General features: G+C 52.0%; 1 protein-coding gene across 1 annotated transcript; it reads left to right on the forward strand.

The window, feature by feature from the left end:
* The first annotated feature begins 544 nt into the window (after positions 1 to 544).
* On the forward strand, positions 545 to 12,521 carry LOC125638961 (zona pellucida sperm-binding protein 1-like). The gene is made up of 12 exons (XM_075129011.1): positions 545 to 731; positions 3,708 to 3,829; positions 4,001 to 4,658; positions 5,868 to 6,011; positions 6,827 to 7,011; positions 7,098 to 7,195; positions 9,705 to 9,832; positions 9,926 to 10,115; positions 10,204 to 10,354; positions 10,566 to 10,650; positions 11,684 to 11,809; positions 12,372 to 12,521. Exons 1-12 carry the CDS (start codon positions 545 to 547, stop codon positions 12,509 to 12,511), a joined length of 2,214 nt encoding a protein of 737 aa, XP_074985112.1. The 3' UTR covers positions 12,512 to 12,521.
* The last annotated feature ends 7,446 nt before the right edge of the window (positions 12,522 to 19,967 follow it).

The following is a 19,967-nucleotide window of genomic DNA, read 5'->3' on the forward strand; positions in this document are numbered from 1 at the left end:
CAGGACCAATCCCCAACTAAATCATCCGATCCCAGAAGGATACACTGACTAGACCCCTCGATTCCAGGCAACTTGGCCTTCTGATTTTTGGGGCACTTGGGGTGTGCTTGAGCCCTGTTTTTAAGCTTTTCTCTGCAACTGTGCGGGCAAGAAACTTACTTTTCTTTTGAATGCACACTGAGGTTCTCAGCTAGTTCCTTGTTTCCAGGAGATGGGGCTTGAAATAAAACATCAGTTACCATGGGACTTGCAATAAAATCCTGAGAGCTGGCAACACTGAAAAGGTAGCGTAACAGGAGGCTTCAATGGGAGGGGGGTCTTAGGGCTGAAGGGTTCGATGGTTATGTTTCCCTTTCACCCTGAGCTTTGCACTTTTCACCCGGCCCCTCCCCAGCACCAGGCAGCTCCCCAGGTGCTGCCTCTCTGCTCATCTGATTCACACCCCGCCCCCTCCCCACCACTCACCCTACAAAGCCCCGGTCCCACAGCTTCTCCCCTTATGAGAAGTGGTGCTAGACGGGCTTCTTTCTTAGCATCTTCAGCTATGGGGCTGGGCTGTAGGTATTTTGTGGGCTTAGTGCTGCTCTGGTCCCTAAGGATAGCCCTTGGGCAGGGGGACTTCCACAGGGTCAGTTTCTCTGTCCTGCAACATGAGTATAACTGTGGAGACTATGGGATGCAGCTGCTGGTCTTTCCCAGCCAGGGCCGCACCGTCCGCTTCAAAGTTGTGGGTAAGTAGCTGCCTGGCTGCTTCATGAGAAAGCTAAGAAGCCTCCTGCTCGTCTGCCCTCTTAGACATGCAGGAGGGTTTTATGGGTCTCTTGTGGAAACCTCTTACTTCTACAGTATGTAATGAGAGCTTTAAGAAGGGAACAAGAAGGTCCTACTCTAGTGTCTCTTGGTGGCCTGGCTGTTACCCTCAAATCTTGAGTACCCTGGTCTCCTGAAGTGAGAGTCTGTGGCTCCAGTCCCCTGGAGAAAAGACTGGAGATAGCCCTAACGGTTGAATCCAGGTAGCAAAGTCTTTCCTCACAACAGCCTGCTGACCGTGACCCACAAATAGCAGAGGGTAAAGAGGGAACCCTGCTGGGGGGAGACTGTAAAAGGACATACCAAAATGTGGCTGGGTATCCCAAGCTCTGGTGTAACTCGGCCCTTTGAGCTCCAGACGCCTGGATCCTGCGCCCTCTGTGGGCGATCACCTCCCTGTTGTCATGCCCAAGCATGGGATGGGATGGCCTGGCCTGGCTCGGCCACTCTCCCCCCTCCTTGTTAGGGGGCTTATTCCTTCACCCACTTACTTCCCTGGTCCTTCTCGCATGAACAGAGAGCAACAATACCCGAAGTCCAAAGATGCAAACAATTCGAAGTTTATTGGGGGGAACTTCCAGCAAGCATGATTCCAGTTTCCTTCCTTAGTGTCCTCCTTCCCAGCTCTGACACCACAGAGCCTTACACCTCTGTCCCTGTTCCCATTCCTGCCCATAGCCAAACATGATTCCAATTTCCGCACCCCTGTTCCCATCCCCTCCCACCCATGCCCACTCACTTCCTTATTGACTACAGATTATATAGCATGAGAGGAAAGTGACCAGGAACAGCCAGCATGGATTCACCAAGGGAAGGTCATGCCTGACTAATCTAATCGCCTTTTATGATGAGATTACTGGTTCTGTGGATGAAGGGAAAGCAGTGGATGTATTGTTTCTTGACTTTAGCAAAGCTTTTGACACGGTCTCCCACAGTATTCTTGTCAGCAAGTTAAGGAAGTATGGGCTGGATGAATGCACTACAAGGTGGGTAGAAAGCTGGCTAGATTGTCGGGCTCAACGGGTAGTGATAAATGGCTCCATATCTAGTTGGCAGCCGGTATCAAGTGGAGTACCCCAAGGGTCGGTCCTGGGGCCGGTTTGGTTCAATATCTTCATAAATGATCTGGAGGATGGTGTGGATTGCACTCTCAGCAAATTTGCGGATGATACTAAACTGGGAGGAGTGGTAGATACGCTGGAGGGGAGGGATAGGATACAGAAAGACCTAGACAAATTGGAGGATTGGGCCAAAAGAAATCTGATGAGGTTCAATAAGGATAAGTGCAGGGTTCCGCACTTAGGACGGAAGAACCCAATGCACCGCTACAGACTAGGGACCGAATGGCTAGGCAGCAGTTCTGCGGAAAAGGACCTAGGGGTGACAGTGGACGAGAAGCTGGATATGAGTCAGCAGTGTGCCCTTGTTGCCAAGAAGGCCAATGGCATTTTGGGATGTATAAGTAGGGGCATAGCGAGCAGATCGAGGGACGTGATCGTTCCCCTCTATTCGACATTGGTGAGGCTTCATCTGGAGTACTGTGTCCAGTTTTGGGCCCCACACTTCAAGAAGGATGTGGATAAATTCGAGAGAGTCCAGCGAAGGGCAACAAAAATGATTAGGGGACTGGAACACATGAGTTATGAGGAGAGGCTGAGGGAGCTGGGATTGTTTAGCCTGCAGAAGAGAAGAATGAGGGGGGATTTGATAGCTGCTTTCAACTACCTGAAAGGGGGTTCCAAAGAGGATGGCTCTAGACTGTTCTCAATGGTAGCAGATGACAGAACGAGGAGTAATGGTCTCAAGTTGCAGTGGGGGAGGTTTAGATTGGATATTAGGAAAAACTTTTTCACTAAGAGGGTGGTGAAACACTGGAATGCGTTACCTAGGGAGGTGGTAGAATCTCCTTCCTTAGAGGTTTCTAAGGTCAGGCTTGACAAAGCCCTGGCTGGGATGATTTAACTGGGAATTGGTCCTGCTTTGAGGAGGGGGTTGGACTAGATGACCTTCTGGGGTCCCTTCCAACCCTGATATTCTATGATTCTATGATATAGTAAAACTTGAGTTCTGTTTAGCTATACCTTAACCAATCATTTTCCTGAAATGTAACTAACCAATCCTAACATATTGGTACATGATTATGTGCCCAATTATATCCCACCACCTTAATGAGTTTACACCCAGCGAAATTAATTATACAGCAGACAGAAACAGTCACAGAACCAGACAGAGATTATACAGACCAACAATAGCAAAGTGGGAACTATAAATGACAAAACAATACAGAAGTGAGGATTTCACATCCCAGCTCTTGATGAGTGAGTTCTTGCCAGACAGGATGCTATCAAACTAAGTTTCCTTTTACATTTGCTAGGCACTTCCCTTTCTCTGGAGGTGATAGGAATACAATCCTGTCCTGATAGTGCCGAACAGCCCAATAGCACCTTATTTCAATGTGACTAGTTTGGAATGTGAGGATGTGACCGTTCGCTTCCCAGCTTATGGCTGCCTCTGTTGCTTAGCCAAAGGCCTTAGCCTAAGAACACGGCCTCAGACTGTCACAGTAAGAGAAGGCCCTTACACCAGCAGACAGTGATTTTGATTCTTTCTCTTATACCTCTAGAACTAGCCAAGTGATAAGAATACACCTAAATTCTGAGAGTATAGGCCTTTACAGACAGGCCTGAACATCTATATCCTAACACTCCTGGCTCTAGGTCAGACTTGGTAAATGACGGCCGTCCTGTATCTTCGGAGCTGCTTCCCACCATGCTAAACTCCACTAAACTGAAGGATGTGACAAACCACAGTCACTGTTCCAAACATGGCTACTTGGCTAAGCTTCATCAAGGGCTTGAACTCTTCCTTACCCACGACCTGTATGACTCTCTCCACAGATGAGTTTGGGACACCCTTCGAAGTTACCAACTGCTCCATTTGTCTCCATTGGGTCACATCTGGCGAGCAAGGAGCGATGATCTTCTCAGCTGGCTACAATGGCTGTCATGTGCAGAAGAAGGTGAGGGGGGTTGGCACGCCTCACCCCAGTGTACCTGAGCAACAACAGAAGCTGGAGATGGGTCCATACCTGCAGTCACAGCAGCCTGTGCAGCTGGGAGGCGCTGTGCTTAGCGCCTACAGAGAGTCTGTTAGGCCACAGTACTGACTGATTGGTGTCTCTTCATTGCAGGATGGGCGTAACCACCTGCAAGTCCGAGTGGAGGAACTGCTGAGCGCCAGGGCCGTCGCTGCCACCTATGATGTGAACATGACCTGCCCCAAGCCCACTGAACGTGACTTAACCCCAGAGGAGACCATGCGCTACGTGCCCCAGCCGGGCCTGGTGCGCCCGGTGCCCCAGCCGCAGCCGGGCCTGGTGCGCCCGGTGCCCCAGCCGCAGCCGGGCCTGGTGCGCCCGGTGCCCCAGCCGCAGCCGGGCCTGGTGCGCCCGGTGCCCCAGCCGCAGCCGGGCCTGGTGCGCCCGGTGCCCCAGCCGCAGCCGGGCCTGGTGCGCCCGGTGCCCCAGCCGCAGCCGGGCCTGGTGCGCCCGGTGCCCCAGCCGCAGCCGGGCCTGGTGCGCCCGGTGCCCCAGCCGCAGCCGGGCCTGGTGCGCCCGGTGCCCCAGCCGCAGCCGGGCCTGGTGCGCCCGGTGCCCCAGCCGCAGCCGGGCCTGGTGCGCCCGGTGCCCCAGCCGCAGCCGGGCCTGGTGCGCCCGGTGCCCCAGCCGCAGCCGGGCCTGGTGCGCCCGGTGCCCCAGCCGCAGCCGGGCCTGGTGCGCCCGGTGCCCCAGCCGCAGCCGGGCCTGGTGCGCCCGGTGCCCCAAATATATCCTCCACCAAGCAACATAGGTGTGTGGGGGTGTCTGTGACCTCTAACTGGTTTGAGTGCATGTGGGTCCCCTCTAATGGAAGGTTTCATGGTCCACTTCTGACTCCTGTGGTGGTCTTCAGAGGAGCTGAACCTTGTTGCTTGCTTGTGGCTGCCATGTTAGAGCTGGTGTTGACAGTGTTGTAAGCCATGATCAAAAATGAGATTCGTTTAGAAATCATACTGTTCCCCCACCCGCCCCCAGTTTATTTGAAGGGGAAGGGGTGGCTATTTGCCTTCTGGTTTTTCAAAGTTTAGAGGGAAGGCACTTGCTTCCAAAGTCTGAGCTTCTTTGGCGCAAAATCCAGTCACACATGCACCAATGTGTCCTTGCCATTGGCTGCTCAGAGGGGCTTCCCCTGTTCCTCCAGTATCCCAGGGTTTGGGATCTGATGTTGTATCCCTTCATATCTCACCCCCACATCTGCTTGCAATCTGTCTCCTTCCCCCCCCCCCCATGTGTCTCACACAGGCTCTTCTCAGCTCTTAGTCCCTCATTCTCCTAGAGTCCTGTCTAGCCCTCCCCCTAAACCAGAGTGGCATCCACTTTGCCTGTAGGTACAGCTTCAGTCTCATGAAAGAAATTCGCAGCCATGTTTATGAGGGACACTTTCCTCTGATCGGCTATGGGGAAATGGTGGCCAACCTGCTAGCTTCTGCCCCATCGTCCATAAAGGGAGATGGTGACTTCAATAAAGGAAAAATGCATAGAGCAGGCGTCTGCTCACTATTTCATGAGATGGCTAGAGAAACCCACCCCAGAACTGCTAAGTGATAAATTAGAGTTGACCACACTGCTGGCTGTGTTGAGGGGGCTGTAGGGTGTGGGTGGGGACTCTCCTTTGACACAGCAGCAGATCAGGAGCCTGAATTTCCAAGTGACATGTTAAGCCTGCTATCAGAGAAGGGCAACATCCTACATCTGGAGGACAGGGGTGAGGATCTGAGCACAATGCTGTCTGAGGTGGTATGTGGTTTGAGGTTATGGTTGTGGGGGGCAGGGTGAGCTGGGATGGAGGACCACTGTGGGAGCTCTTGCAGCCCTTTGGGGAAGGGGAGGAGGGTTGGACTGGTGTTGAGGTCAGCCACTTGTGCAGAGGTCACTACAGATCTTAGTCTCTGGGGAAGGGTCTCTTGCGATCCCTTTAGAGGATCTCTAGCTCTCCTTAATCCACACCCTGCTGTTCTAGGGGCGCATCTCACAGAGGAGCAGTGCCGTGTGGTGGCTGGGAAGATGCCCTGTGCGGATGCCCCAGGCCAAGCTCCTTGCTTCCAGGCTGGCTGCTGTTATGATGAGACTGACCTCACCACTCCCTGCTACTATGGCAACACAGGTAGACCTGCCCTCATGTCGGCTTATGGAGCCTTTTGTCATCTCTGTCCTGGGAAGCTTGGTGACACACCGTACGTCTCAGATGAGTTTGGTCACCACCTACTAGCATGGTGAACTAGACTTGGATGCAATGTCTTTGTAACTCTCACCCTAGGCTGCAGCTGGCATCGGTTGTGTGCAAAGGGATTCCTTCCTACATCACGGTCTCTCCTCAGTTGCCCAATGCCTGGCAGATCTTGAGAGCCAACACCAAATGTGTGGTGGCAGAGGAAGACCCATCAGACGGTACAGGCTGGTGCTCCATCATCAGATCGATGGATAACTCTGCCGGCTTGTGTCCCGTTCCTGCACAACATGAGCTGCAATCATGCTGTCTCAGACAAACCCACTTACCCCCATGGGGCTTCATTTGATAGATTCCAAAGCCAGAAGGGACCATTGTGATCACTAGTCCGACTTCCTGTATAACACAAGCTATAGGATTTCCCTGAAATAATTCCTCCAGCAGATCTCTTAGCAGACATCCAGTCTTGCCTTATCAGTGATGGAGAATCCACCATGACCCTGGACAAACCATTCCAAGAGTTAACTACCCTCGCTCTCAGATCTACACCTTATTTAAATACTTGGACTGTAATCAAGTCACCCCTTAACCTTCTCTCTGTCTAAAGAGACAGAATTTGGTCACTACAAGGCCTGTTTTCTAATATTTCTCATGGCTCTTCTCCAATCTATCATCCTGAGTGTGGCATGGAACTCTTGCCCAATTCCTCTACCAGGAACACCTATACTTAATCCTGCTCCTTTGTGTTGCAGTCACTGTTCAGTGCCTCCTGGATGGTCACTTTGTTCTGGTGGTCTCCAGGGACATGTCTGATCACCCCATCATCCTGGAGAGTGTCCGGCTAGCCTATGCCCAGGCAGGGTGTGACCCCATCAGGATGACTGAGGCTTTTGTGATCTTCCGCTTCCCCCTCATGCAGTGCGGCACCACAGTCCAGGTGAGGGGACACCCACGGGAAGCCAGGGTGAGTGCTCTGCTCAGGGGCTTGGGGGACTAACCTGCCCCATGTCTCCACTCTTCCAGGTGATCCATGACAAACTGATCTATGAGAACCAGCTGATCTCTGGCATCGACATCCGGACTGGGCCGGACGGCTCCATCACCCGGGACAGCACCTTCATGTAAGTTGGCCTGCTCTGTTGACTAGCAAGGAAGTGATGGTGAGCAGTCTTCAGCCCTTCCACAGTGGAAGCGTGAGGCCAGATCCTTTCCCCTGGCAAAGATCTGATCCATCAATTTTTCAGCAGCCTCTCCTGACCACCAAAGGACTTAGGGGATGTTCTACAGGTATGGATTCCCTGCAGTCACAGACATCCCCTTTTCTGAGTGGGGCAATGCACCTGATCCCTAATGGGGCACGGTGCAAAATCTTGCTTTGTGAAGGGAAGGACACTCTGTGCAGCTGACTGTCCAAGAGTCAGGGTTTTACGTTGTCTGATCAAATGCCAACATTGGTCAGCCTCACCTCAGTCCCTGGAAAAATCCTGCAGCAGGTTGTCAAGGAATCCATTCTGAAGCACTCGGAGGAGAGGAAGGTGATCAGGACCAGCCAAAATGGATTCACCAAGGGCAAGTCATGCCTGACCAACCTGATTGCTTTCTATGATGAGAACTGGCTCTGTGCATGTGGGGAAAGCGGTGGACATGATATACCTTGACTCTAACAAAGTTTGTTACAGTCTCCCACAGTGTTCTTGACAGCAAGTTAAAGAAGTAGGGGCTGGATGAATGAATTAAAGGTGGCTCGAAAGCTGGCTAGATCATCAAGGTCAACGGGTAGCAATCAACAGCTCTGTCTAGTTGGCAGCTGGTATCAAGCGGCATGCCCCAGGCGTCTGTCCTGGGGTTGGTTTTGTTCATTATCATTAATGATCTGGATGATGGGATGGCTTGCTGAGGGTGTAAGTTAATGGATAACACTAAGTTGGGGGGAGAGATCTAGAAAAATGGAAAATTGGGCTAAAAGAAATCTGAGCTTCAATAAGGACAAGTGCAGAGTCCTGCACTTAGGAGGGAAGAATCCCATTCACTGGTACAGGCTGGGGACCGACTGGCTAAGCAGCAGTTCTACAGACAAGGACCTGGGGATTACAGTGTACGAGCAGCTGGCTACGAATGAATAGTGGGCCCTTCTTGCCAAGAAAGCTACTGGTATATTGGGGTGCATTAGTAGGAGCATTGCCAGCAGATGGAGGGAAGTGATGATTCCCCTCTCACCAGCAGTGGTGAAGCCCATCTGGAGTACTGTGTCCAGTTTTGGGCCCTCACCAACAGAAAGGATGTGGAAAAATTTGGAGATAGCCCAGCAGAGGGCAACAAAAATGATTAGGGGGCTGGGGCACACAATTTATGAGGAGAGGCTGAGGGACCTGGGCTTATTTAGTCTGCAGAAGAGACAAGTGAGGGGGGATTTGATAGCAGCCTTCCCCTACCTGAAGGGGTTCCAAGGAGGATGGAGCTTGGCTGTTCTCAGTGATGGCAGATGACCGAACAAGGAGCAATGGTCTCAAGCTGCAGTGGGGGAGGTCTAGGATGGCTATTGAGGACGGGACTATCCCTCTAGGAGGATGGTGAAGCACTGGAATGGGTTACCTAGGGAAGTGGCAGAATCTCCATCCTTAGAGGTTCTGAATACCTGGTTTGACCAAGCCCTGGCTGGGATGATTTAGTTGGGGTTGGTCCCGTTTTGAGCAGCAGGTTGGACTAGCTGACCACCTGAGGGCTCTTCCAATCCTAATCTTATGATTGTAAATGCCACTTGCTGTGCGATCTCCAATGACAAGTAGGCACAGCCAGCCTGACCCGAGAAGGGCTCCATGGGGCCACCCTGAGGGACTAATAACTGCCTACAGGGTTGGTAGAAAGAAAGCTTGATGTAAGGACTGTTGCCCCCTTACTAACATTCAGTGGGGTGTACTGGTTGGCTAGCTCCCAGTACTAAAAGGGGAAGGATCTATGGGAAATCAGGACCCTGAGAGTGACAGTCCCCAGGACCAATGCGGAGAGGCCAATGCTTGTATGTAATGGTCATGGGTCAGAAGTGCCCAGTGCAGAGAGAGTACCCCAGAGTGGGGACACCCTAGCCCCTGTCCTAGGTGACCACAGCAGGGTTGGGGGTCGAGCCCCCCCCCAGAATCCTGGGCCTAGCCTTGTTGGGGTTACAAGGACTCTGCCAGACAGAGTGGAGGGGAGCCCTGAAGGGCAGGGAGGCCACTGGGTAAAGGAAGTGGGAGCGAGGACTCGGATCCTTTCGCTAGCCCACTTCACTGGGGTAGTGCAGAAGCCAGGAAAGTTCCCCACAAGAGCAGGACTATTCCCCTGCTTACATTGAGAATGCTGCCAAAAGAGATGTGAGGACAAGTAAGCAGGTGCTTCTAGCCTGTCTGAGAAGGCCCCCATGTGGCCGTGCTCAGACACTCCTGCTGAGTCCCTGAGTTGGAGGGAAGAACATCTGAGTTACTAAAAGGGTTGATCCACTAGCATCCTTGGATGTCTCCCATCCAAGTACTGATAGGGCCTGATCCTGCTTGTCTCAAGCACTAATAAGGTCACTGCCAGAAACCACATGGCCTCAATCTGAAGTCACAGAGCATCAGCCCCTGTCTCCTCCCTCTGCTCTCTCCTGTGCAGCCTCCATGCTCGCTGCATCTACAATGCCAGTGACTTTCTGCCAGTCCAGGTCGAGGTCTTCTTGCCCCCCACACCTGCTCCAGTCACCCAGGCAGGACCCCTCCGGCTTGAGCTGCGCATCGCCACAGGTAGGTGACCCCTCACTCCAGCACGGAGATCCCATCCCCCTGAAGGACCACGGGTGTCTCAGCTCTGCTCTCCTCCTACCCTCTCCCCCACAGACCCGAGCTACAGATCCTATCTCACAGAGAGAGACTACCCTGTGGTGAAGGTGCTCAGGGACCCTGTCTACATGGAGGTTCGCATCCTGCACAGAACAGACCCGTCCCTGGTTCTGGTTCTGCACCAGTGCTGGGCCACCCCAAGCGCTAACCCCCTGCAGCAGCCGCAGTGGCCCATCCTGGTGGACAGGTGAGTGGCTGGGATGGAGGGGGAGCATGGCTTGGGGAGGAGGAAGGCGGTTTCCTTGGTCCACCCTTCTCTCATGTCTTGCTCCCAGGTGCCCGTTCCTGGGAGACAACTACAGAACCCAGCTTGTGCCCGTGGGCCCTGCCTCATCTGAGCTGCCCTTCCCGACTCACCACCAGCGCTTCGTCCTCTCCACTTTTGCCTTTGTGGACTCCGCCTCCCAGGTGGCACTTGAGGGAGAGGTGAGAAGGGGCCCACATATAAAGCGGGTGAGGAGGGGGAAGTCGGAGTGCAGGGGCAGGAGCTCCTATTTTAGTCAGGTCCTGACCTCCTCAGTCTCTGCTGAGGCGCTGCACATGCAGAACCAAACTGATAGCTGTGGATCTACTTCCTGGCTCCTACCAGCACTGGCCAGTCACTCACTAACTCCATTCTCACTTGTGTGGATTTTAGGTGTACATTTACTGTAGCGCCTCAGCTTGCTACCCCTCCCGGCTGGAGCCCTGCAGGACCCTGTGCCCATCAGGAGCTGCTACAAGTAAGTTGGAGTGGTCTGAAATCCATGTGGGTTTCTACAAGCTCCCATCCCAAATACCAGAGGACTCATAGTGAACAGAGATCTGCCTGTCCTGCTATATCAGAGGTGGGCAAACTACCACCCGCAGGACAATCATGCCCAGCCCCTGAGTTTCCGGCCGGGGAGGCAAGCCCCCAGCCCCTCCTGTGCTGTCCCTCTCCCTCGCAGCCTCAGCACACCTCCAGCACTCTGCTCCGGTAGGAGCTGTGAGCTCCCACTGCTCTGAGCAGCATCATAAGGGGGTTGGGATTGGAAAAGGGGCAGAGGGTGCCAGAGGGCAGTCGGGACGGGCTGGTTGGATTGGGCAGAGGTTCGGGGGAGCAGTCAGGGGGCATTGGATAGTCATTGGAGTCCAGCAGGGGCTCTCAGGGAGCAGGAGGTTGGATATGGGTGTGGTCCCAGGGGGCAGTTAGGGGCAGGGGTCCTGGGAGGGGGCAGTCAGGAGACAAGGAGTTGGGGGGCAGAGGGGGTTTCTGAGGTGGGCAGTCAGGGGGCAGGAATTGGGAGGGAGCCAGGCTCTTTGGGGAGGCACAGCCTTCCCTACCTGGCCCTCCATATAGTTTTACAGTGCTAATGTGGCCCTCAGGCCAAAAAGTTTGCCCAGCCCTGTGCTATACACTGACTGCAAGGCGTTCAGCCCAGCTCGTTCTGTACCTCTACCATGTCCTGTAGCGCTAGCTAGGGTATGATGGGCTAACACGAAGAGGTAAATGGCCTAATCTCCTACAACTGCCCTATGTAGGAGACAATACTAGAAATTGCCTCTGGAGAGTGGAGTGTCTGCTGCTCCTGATGAAATGGCCTTTCTTCCCAACTTCTCCCACACTTCAAATAAGCAATTCAGGAAGATCTAATACCTGGTACCACAACCTGTCAGGAGGCCTGTAAGGGCTCATGGTTGAGTCCATGGTGACGCTGCATTTCATCACGATGGGCCCTCTGGTTGTGAGTGCGCTGGACAGACAGCTCCCTAACTCTCCATTCCATCTGCCAGGAGGCCGCCGGTTCCTGGATATCAACAATGGGACAGGAGAGCCCCAGGACCTGGTGAGTTCTCCTGGCCCTGTGATCTTCCAGGAGAGCCCTGAGCCGTGGAGAGAGCACGTCTATGAGAACAAGGGTGAGGTTTCTGTTAAACCCTAGTAGGACAACTGGCATCTTGCACAGTAACCTGGAATACAGCAAGTCAATGCTGTCTAGGGGGTTCTAATATAAATGTTCATGGGGGGGAGGCGGGCTACATGCAGAAGTCACTCCTTGATGATCCATCTGTAAGCTAATGCTGGCTGACACCATACCTGTGAGTGCTTCCTATGAGTGGGCCAATGTTGGGTTATATCCTTATCCTATGGACATTCATAGGATGTCTCAAAAACCAGCAAACTTGGGGGAGGCGGGGGGGACACTATGGCACCTCAATGGTGACTTGTATGCCCTGAGCCTCTGTGGCACTCAATGCACTGGGGCTAGCATTGCCTCTGCCCTCTATTGGATGGCCATCAATGGGATGGTGGTGCTGGCTCAGTCTAAAAAGTGAGTTGACAATTCAAGTATCTTTCTGATGAAGGCTGGCCTAAGCGGTAGGGGGAGCACCACTGGGGCAGGGAAGTCTAGGTGTCATCTCCACACTTTAGACCCTACAGAAATCTGGATTGTTTTAACCTCTCCTCCTCCTCCTTCAGACCCTGTCTCCAGACTGGACCTGACCCTGGTGCTTCTGGCCATGCTTTCATTGGTGGTTGTGGCTTCTCTCGTTACTGTGACACTACTCCATAGGAGAAGCAGCTGGATGACAAGGTCCCAAATCTTCCATGGCAGATGACTGTAAAATAAGGGAGAGGAGCAGAAATAAAATCTGTGTAGTGCACTAATGTCTTGTGGTAGCGTGTCCCTCTGGGGGAGGGAACAGCAGTTGTTGAGGCCAGGGGTCTACTACTGGCCTTGTAGCTCTTCCCCATTCAGCAGCAGAACAGACCTCTCTGCAGGGATAGACACCAGAATAGGATGTGGCATAGAGGACAGGAAGAAGACTGCAAGCTAGCACTAGACAAGGTAAATCAAATGGCTTTCTCTCACTCCTGGGGTCCTATCTGGGGGGAGGGGAAGCCACTCAGCCGAACTAGAGACTTTTTGATTAACTTTACTGTGAATAGCTGGATTCTAACTCCACTGGGCACGCAATAAGAACTACTGGCGCTTGCCAGTCTCACATGAAGTCCATGTGAGCCAGCTGGGGGACAAGCCTAAGTCTGGTAACTAGAAACCCTTGTGTCTTCTGTGGGGGCTGTGGCCAGCCCCTAGCTTACAGGAGGTGGAGAAGATTTCCCCATTGTGTTAGTGACTGGGAAACCTGATGCTTCAAGACCTTAAGCATCCTGCCTGACAGCTGGGATCTGCCCCATAACTGGTATCTCCTGCTTCTTGACCCTTAAGCTATATCTATGGGGCACTCCAAAGCGTGGCTGTAGTGCGCACACACAGACCCAAGTGAGCTTGCTTTCATCAAGCTAGTTGAAATAACGGTAGTGGAAGCATGGCCTATACAAGACTAGCTGGGACTCTGGGTCGTACTCCAGTGGGTAGCCTGTGCTGCTGTTGCTCTACTGCTTGATCTGGCGAGGCCAAAGCTACCTCAGCTACATCTACGCACTCGCCTCTGTCTACACGGCAATCTACCCTTCTCCATTTGCATTAGTTTCCTTCTATCTCGCCTGGGGAAACTACAGCCCTCCAGCTCCTCTCCAAATCCCCTTCCAACAGCTAAAATCCTCTCTCCCACTGCTCCTACCACGTCAACACCCTCCACCTACTGTAGAACCCACAGGGACTGTCACGCTAACGTGGTGTAACTGTTCTAACCCCTCTATGAGCACCTTCTAGGGTAGCCTACTGTGGGACTGGATCCTGCAGACACTTAATGTGCATGTGGTAATGACTTCATGGGGACTTCACGCATGCATGGAGTTAAGCACGTGCTGAGGGCTGGCCAAGCAACACAAACTGTTCATTAAATGTCAATGTTCATTCTGCAGTAGGCAAAACCAATGCCTCAAAACCCTTCATGGAAATGCATGCGCACTCACCTGAGATCTAGGAGACGTGGGTTTGAGTCCCTGCTCTACCTGACTGGGTACACCTGTGTACTCCTGCATCCCAAAATGGAGTGTTGCAAGGTCAGAGTCTTGGACTGTAGGAGGATGGCAGCAGGGATCATGCTTTTTGTTACTCTCTGCAAAAAGCATTGTGTGATGGCTTGGCACAATAATGAATGGAAGCCTGGTGGTTTATAGGAAGGCACAAGGCAATGAATTTGCCATTTGCTAAAATTTCAAAGTAGCATAAAGATCGTGCTGTAGTTGTAAAGGCCGTTGCTTCTGTGCTTAAATCATGTACTTGGGGACTAACCATGAGAATTATTGCTGAAAGCTGGGCACTTATCTGCTAGAAGCAACAGAGAAGGAGAGAGACTTGGGTGTATTGCTTGATCACAGGATGACACTGAGATTTCACTCTGAGGCAGCTAGGAACAAGGCTAACCCAGTCATGGGATACTCGGGTGAGGTATTTCCAGTAGAGACAGGGAAGTGCTAGTACCATTATAGAAGGCACTGGTGAGACCTCATCTGGAATGCTGTGTGCAATTCTGGTCTCCCATGTGTAAGATGAATTCAAACTGGACCAGATATGGAGAAGGGCTACTAGGATGTCCAGAGAAATGGATAACCTCACTTATGAGAGGAGACTGAAATACTTTTCTTTAGTGTAACCAAAAGAAGGCTGAGGGCAGAGACAGAGAGATGATAGTTATCTCTCTGATGCATTTAGAGAGAACAATCACAGAGGACTTAACATAAGCACCAACATGCACACAAGAACAAATGGATATAAGCTGGCCATAAACAAGTTTAGGCTTTAGATTAGACAAAAGTTTCTCTCCATCTAAGGAGTGAGGTTCTGGAGCAACCTTTCAAAGGGAGCAGGGTGTTGCGGGGGGGGGGGGGCAAAAGCCATAACTGGCTTTAAGACTGAGCTTGATAAGCTTATGGAGGGGATGGTAGGATGAGACTGCCTACAATGGCACACGGCTGATCTATGACTGCTAGCTGCAAATATCTCCAATGGCTGGGGATGGGACACTAGAGGGGGAGGGCTCTGAGTTACTATAGAGAATTCTTTCCCCAAGCTATCTAGCTGGTGGGTCTTGCCCACAATGATCACAATTTTGGGGATTGGGAAGGAATTTCCCCCATGTCAGAGACCCTGTGGGTTGGGGTTTGCCATCCTCTCCAGCACAGGGCATGGGTCACTTGCAGGTTTAAACTAATGTAAATGTGGGGATTCTGTTTAGTTTTGTCTTTATATCATTATTTGAGGACATCACTAACTCAGACAGAGGTCATGGGTCTATTGCAGGAGTGGGTGGGTGAGGTTCTGTAGCCTGTAATGCGCAGGAGATCAGACTAGATGACCATGATGGTCCCTTGGGGCCTTAAAGTCTGTGACAGAAGAGAGGGGGTTCCCTGAAAGCTCAACAATGGCAGCAGACAGCCAACTATAAGGAATAACGCACCACTGGAGCTACAAGTTGCATGCAACTGGATGTGTGCCTGTGTGCACATGAAAGACTTGGTATCATCTTGGCACAGAAGTAAGACACATGATTGCCTTAGGGTACCAGAAACAATCCACAGGGAGTGGTGCAAGCTACAATTTTTGCATCAGGATTGCCAGCACTGATCTGTGCCAGGACAGAACAATAGTAATAAGCTGTTTCCTCCAACAACCCAATGGTTTATTTAAGTGATGCAAAACTGGGGATCAATACTGGCTGATGGGCAGTGATGGGGGGGCAGTATGCTTTCCAGGACTGCAGCGATGGAGAGGGAAGGCTTAGCTAACCGAACTACCCTGGAGCCAAAACAATAGGGTGGCAGCAGAAGAACAAGTTTGAGTCGTGTAAAGCATTACATGAATACAAAGAGAGGAGGGATGTGGGTGATGAGAGCAGGCAGGATGCTATAGTCAAGCTCATGGGGGAGCAAACTGACATGCTCCGCTATATGGTGGATCTAATGCGGGAAAGGTAGCAAGACCACAGACTGCTGCTGCAGCCCCTGAATAACCGCCCTCTCTCCTCCCCAAGTTCCATAGCCTCCTAACCCAGATGCCCAAGAACATGGAGGGGGGGAGGCTACGGGGACCAACATAGTCAACCCCAGAGGATTGCACAAGTAGCAGAAAGCTGGCATATCCTAAATTTTGATTTGGTTTCTGGACTTGTCCTTCCCTCCTCCTGCTCCACGCACCTAACCCAATACTTCCCTCTAGCTTCTGATTTCTCTCAATGTTTTGTGCAACCAATAATAAAGAACGGTTTTTAAACAATTGTGACTTTATTTCCTTTCATATATATATACACACACATACAGGGGGCGGGTAACTTTAAGAGAAACAATCACAACTCTCACACCGTACCCTGGCCAGTCATGAAACTGGCTTTCAAAGCTTCTCTGATATGCAGCGCGCCCTCCTGCGCTCTTCTAATCGCCCTGTTGTCTGGCTGTGTGAAACTGGCTGCCAGGCAAGTTGCTGCAACCTCCCACCCCACCATAAATATCTCCCTCTTACTCTCACAGATATTGTGGAGCACACAACAAGCAGCAATTACAATTGGAATATTGGTTGTGCTGAGATCTAACTGAGACAGTAAACTGCGCCAGCGCACTTTCAAACATTGAAATGCACCTTCTACCACCTTTCTGCACTTCCTTAGCCTAGAGTTGAACTGCTCCTTACTACTGTCCAGGGTGCCTGTGTACGGCTTCATGAGCCATGGCATTAAGGCGTAGGCTGGGTCCCCGAGGATAACTATAGGCATTTCAACATCCCCAACAGTAATTTTCTGGTCTGGGAAGTAAGTTAGTTCCTTCCTGCAGCTGTTCAAACAGACCAGAGTTCCTGAAGATGCGAGCGTCATGCACCTTTCCCGGCCATCCCACGTTGATATGAGTGAAACGTCTCTTGTGATCAACAAGTGCTTGCAGCACCAGGGAAAAATACCCCTTGCGGTTTATTTACTGGCCACCCCAGTGTTCCGGTGCGAAGATGGGGATATGCGTTGAAAGCTTCCACAGGGCTATGGGCACTTGCTTCTCAACTGTGAGGGCTGCTCTCATTTTGGTGTCTTTCTGCTTCAGGGCAGGGGACAGCAAGTCACAAAGTTCCATGAAAGTAGCCCTAGGCATATGAAAGTTTCGCAGCCACTGGGAATCATCCCATACCTGCAACACTATGCGGTCCCACCAGTCTGTGCTTGTTTCCCGGGCCCAGAATCAGTGTTCCACAGCATGAATCTGACTCAAGAGCACCATGATCTCCCAATCGCCACATGCCGTGCCACCCCCTTAGTCTTATTTTAAAAGAGCTGTAAAATCATTAACAATTATGGGCCTCACTTCCACACCTCATCAGAACAATGGCACCTCCATCAGCCCCTGGCACCACGCCAGAGCCCTGTTCCAACACTGACTCAGACAGAACGCAGTGACTCCTAGTGAATTAACACCACTGTTTTCTGGACCTCCTGGGTTTTGCCCACAGATCTCCCTACTCAGCACTGAGCAGGCCTGATCCTTCCAAAGGTATGGCATGTAATGTTAGGTCTCAGCTGGTGTCCCTTATGGGGTTGGTGATGGGATAAAGCACCAGGGTGACTAGGGGCCAGGACTACACCTGTACGGAGATGACGATGTCACCCACATGAGGGGAGCTTGGGGATCTGTTGCTCTCTAGGGGCTGGTTCACATGGATGTTAATGAGTGTGCTACAGCCACTCCCTAGAGATGGGTTTCAGAGGAACAGCCGTGTTAGTCTGTATTCACAAAAAGAAAAGGAGTACTTGTGGCACCTGTACTCCTTCCCTAGAGATGGTTAGTCCTTTTCGTTCAAAATCGCCTGGTCTTTGCTCTGAAGATCATGGAGTTTAAATCTCAGTGTGGGCCCAAGCAGGAGCAGTTAAAATTGCAAGCCAGAGATTGACATACAGGGCAAGGGGGTGCAGAGCAGTGGGACAGAAGACCAGACTAGCAGCATGTGTGTAGGTCAGAGTTAAGAGTACTAGCAGAGCTGTGAGGGAGGCGTGTTTGGCAGCTGTTAGCATCAGGCTCAGGGGCCCGTTCTCCATTCCCCAGTCACAGGAGCAGTTTCTCTACACACCTTGCTTGCCCTGCCGCAAAGATAAAGCATCTTTGAGTGAGTTTTACATTCTTCCCCCGATGCCCCCCCCCCGCCCCAGTGTTCACAACACAACAGGGAAGTAGAGAGGAAGCAGAGACGGAGTTACCAACTCTCATCATGTTATTGTGAGTGATGCAATACTTTGTGCTTTTCTTAAAGCTCCAGCTCCTGGAGTCAGGTGAACATACCAGAACATCAGCTTTCCTTTTAAAAAACGGGTTTCAAGCCTCATCTTTTTGTTTTATGTTTGTATGGTGCCTGGCCCAATGGGGTCCTGCTCCATGACTGGAGCTCTTAAGCACTGCAGGAATACAAATACATAATAACTGTAGAGACAGAGAAGCTTCAAAGCATGACCTCCGCAGATTCAAAAGCCAGAAAAGCATTTTAAAATAGTCACAAATTTGTTACTTTTAAAATCTCATGATTTTTAAGGGAAGCTCAGGAGTTTGGGGGGTACTCATGATTTTTGAAGGCTCAGGGTTGGCGATATTCTCAGCAGTGAGAAGGGCAGAAAGAGCGAGGGAGATGAGACAGGGAGCCCCAACCCCAAAGAGCCAAAAATCAAGAGATTGCTGCAAAAATCATGAGATTTTTCACACAAAAAATACACTTGAGGGGTTTTTTCATAGGTTCGTGGATTTTCAGGCCAGAAGGGACCCTTAGATCAACCAATCTGACCTCCAGCAGAGCACGCACCAGAGAATGTCACCCTGTTACCTCTGCATGGAGCCCGATAACTTGTGTCTGAGTAAAACGTCTTCCAGACAGGCCGCCTGTGGGCTGGTCTACACTAGAAAGTTAGGTTGACCCAGGTGTGTCCCTCAGGGCTGTGAAAAATTCACCCTCCTGAGAGACGTAGTTAATCCAACCTCTCTCCCAGGGTAGATGCCATGAGCTCACTGGAAGAACTCTGCCATCGTCCTACCTCTCGGAGCGGTGGATTTACGACAGCGTTGCTGCAGTATGTCTCAGCACTACAGGGCAGCACTGCAGCTGTGTAGACATAGCCTGACTGAGAATCCATCACTTCCAGTGGTCGTCTGTTCCAAGGGTTAGTCACCCTTCAAAATATTTGCCTTACGTCTACCTTAGATTTGGCCATGGACGGTGGGTGAACCACAGGCTTGGGGAGGCTAGCCCCTGGCCCGGCCCACCCTTCAGCCTCAGGCCCCACCCCAAAGCCCAGAATCCCTCCCTCCCACGGCTACCAGCCCCCCCTTCCAATCCCGGATTGCCCAAGCACCACCAGCCCCAAAGCGCCAGGGCACACACACACACCCAGAGCACCAGACAGGCTGCCCCATCAGCCCCGCAGCACTGGGTGGGTGGGCTGCTCCCCAGCACCAGACCACTGGGTGGGCGTCGGGCAGCCCTCCTTTTCCCCCCAGCCCTGGAGAACTGGGTGGTGCGGCCCCAGCCACCCCAAGTCCTAGCCGCCCTAGCCCCAGCCCCAGCCCAGCAGGCTTCCCGGAAGAGGAGCAGGCTGCTTGCCTGGCCTAGGGCCAACTACCAGCAGCAGAAGGAGGGGGCCTTGGGCGGAGCATGGGCAGGGCCACGCGGGGCTCTTTGCGGAGGTTCAGCCTCCCCAGGCTATTGTACGCATCGTCCATGGATTTGGCTGGCTCCAACTTCCAACCGCTGGATCTTGTTCTACCCTTCTCCACTCGATTAAAGAGCCCTTTAATAGCCAGTCTTTCCGCCCTATGAATGTACTTGGGCACTGTACTTGAGCTACTTCTTGATTTCCTTTTCGATAACCTAAACTGACTGAGCACTGAGAATCTCTTGCTAGCCGGCACTTCTTCCAGCCGGCAAATTGCATTTGTGACTCTTCTCTGTATCCACTCCAGTTTTTCAATAACCTAATCCCACAGAACAAGAAAGAAAAAGGCCTCATTCAATACCATGGCCACCTACACACTGACTCGACCTTGTGCCTGCCCGCCCGCTTCGAATCATAGAATATCAGGCTTGGAAGGGACCTCAAGAGGTCATCTAGTCCAACCCCCTGCTCAGAGCAGGACCAATCCCCAACTAAA

Source organism: Caretta caretta, chromosome 6 (genome assembly GCF_965140235.1).
Source record: "Caretta caretta isolate rCarCar2 chromosome 6, rCarCar1.hap1, whole genome shotgun sequence".
NCBI lineage: Eukaryota > Metazoa > Chordata > Testudines > Cheloniidae > Caretta > Caretta caretta.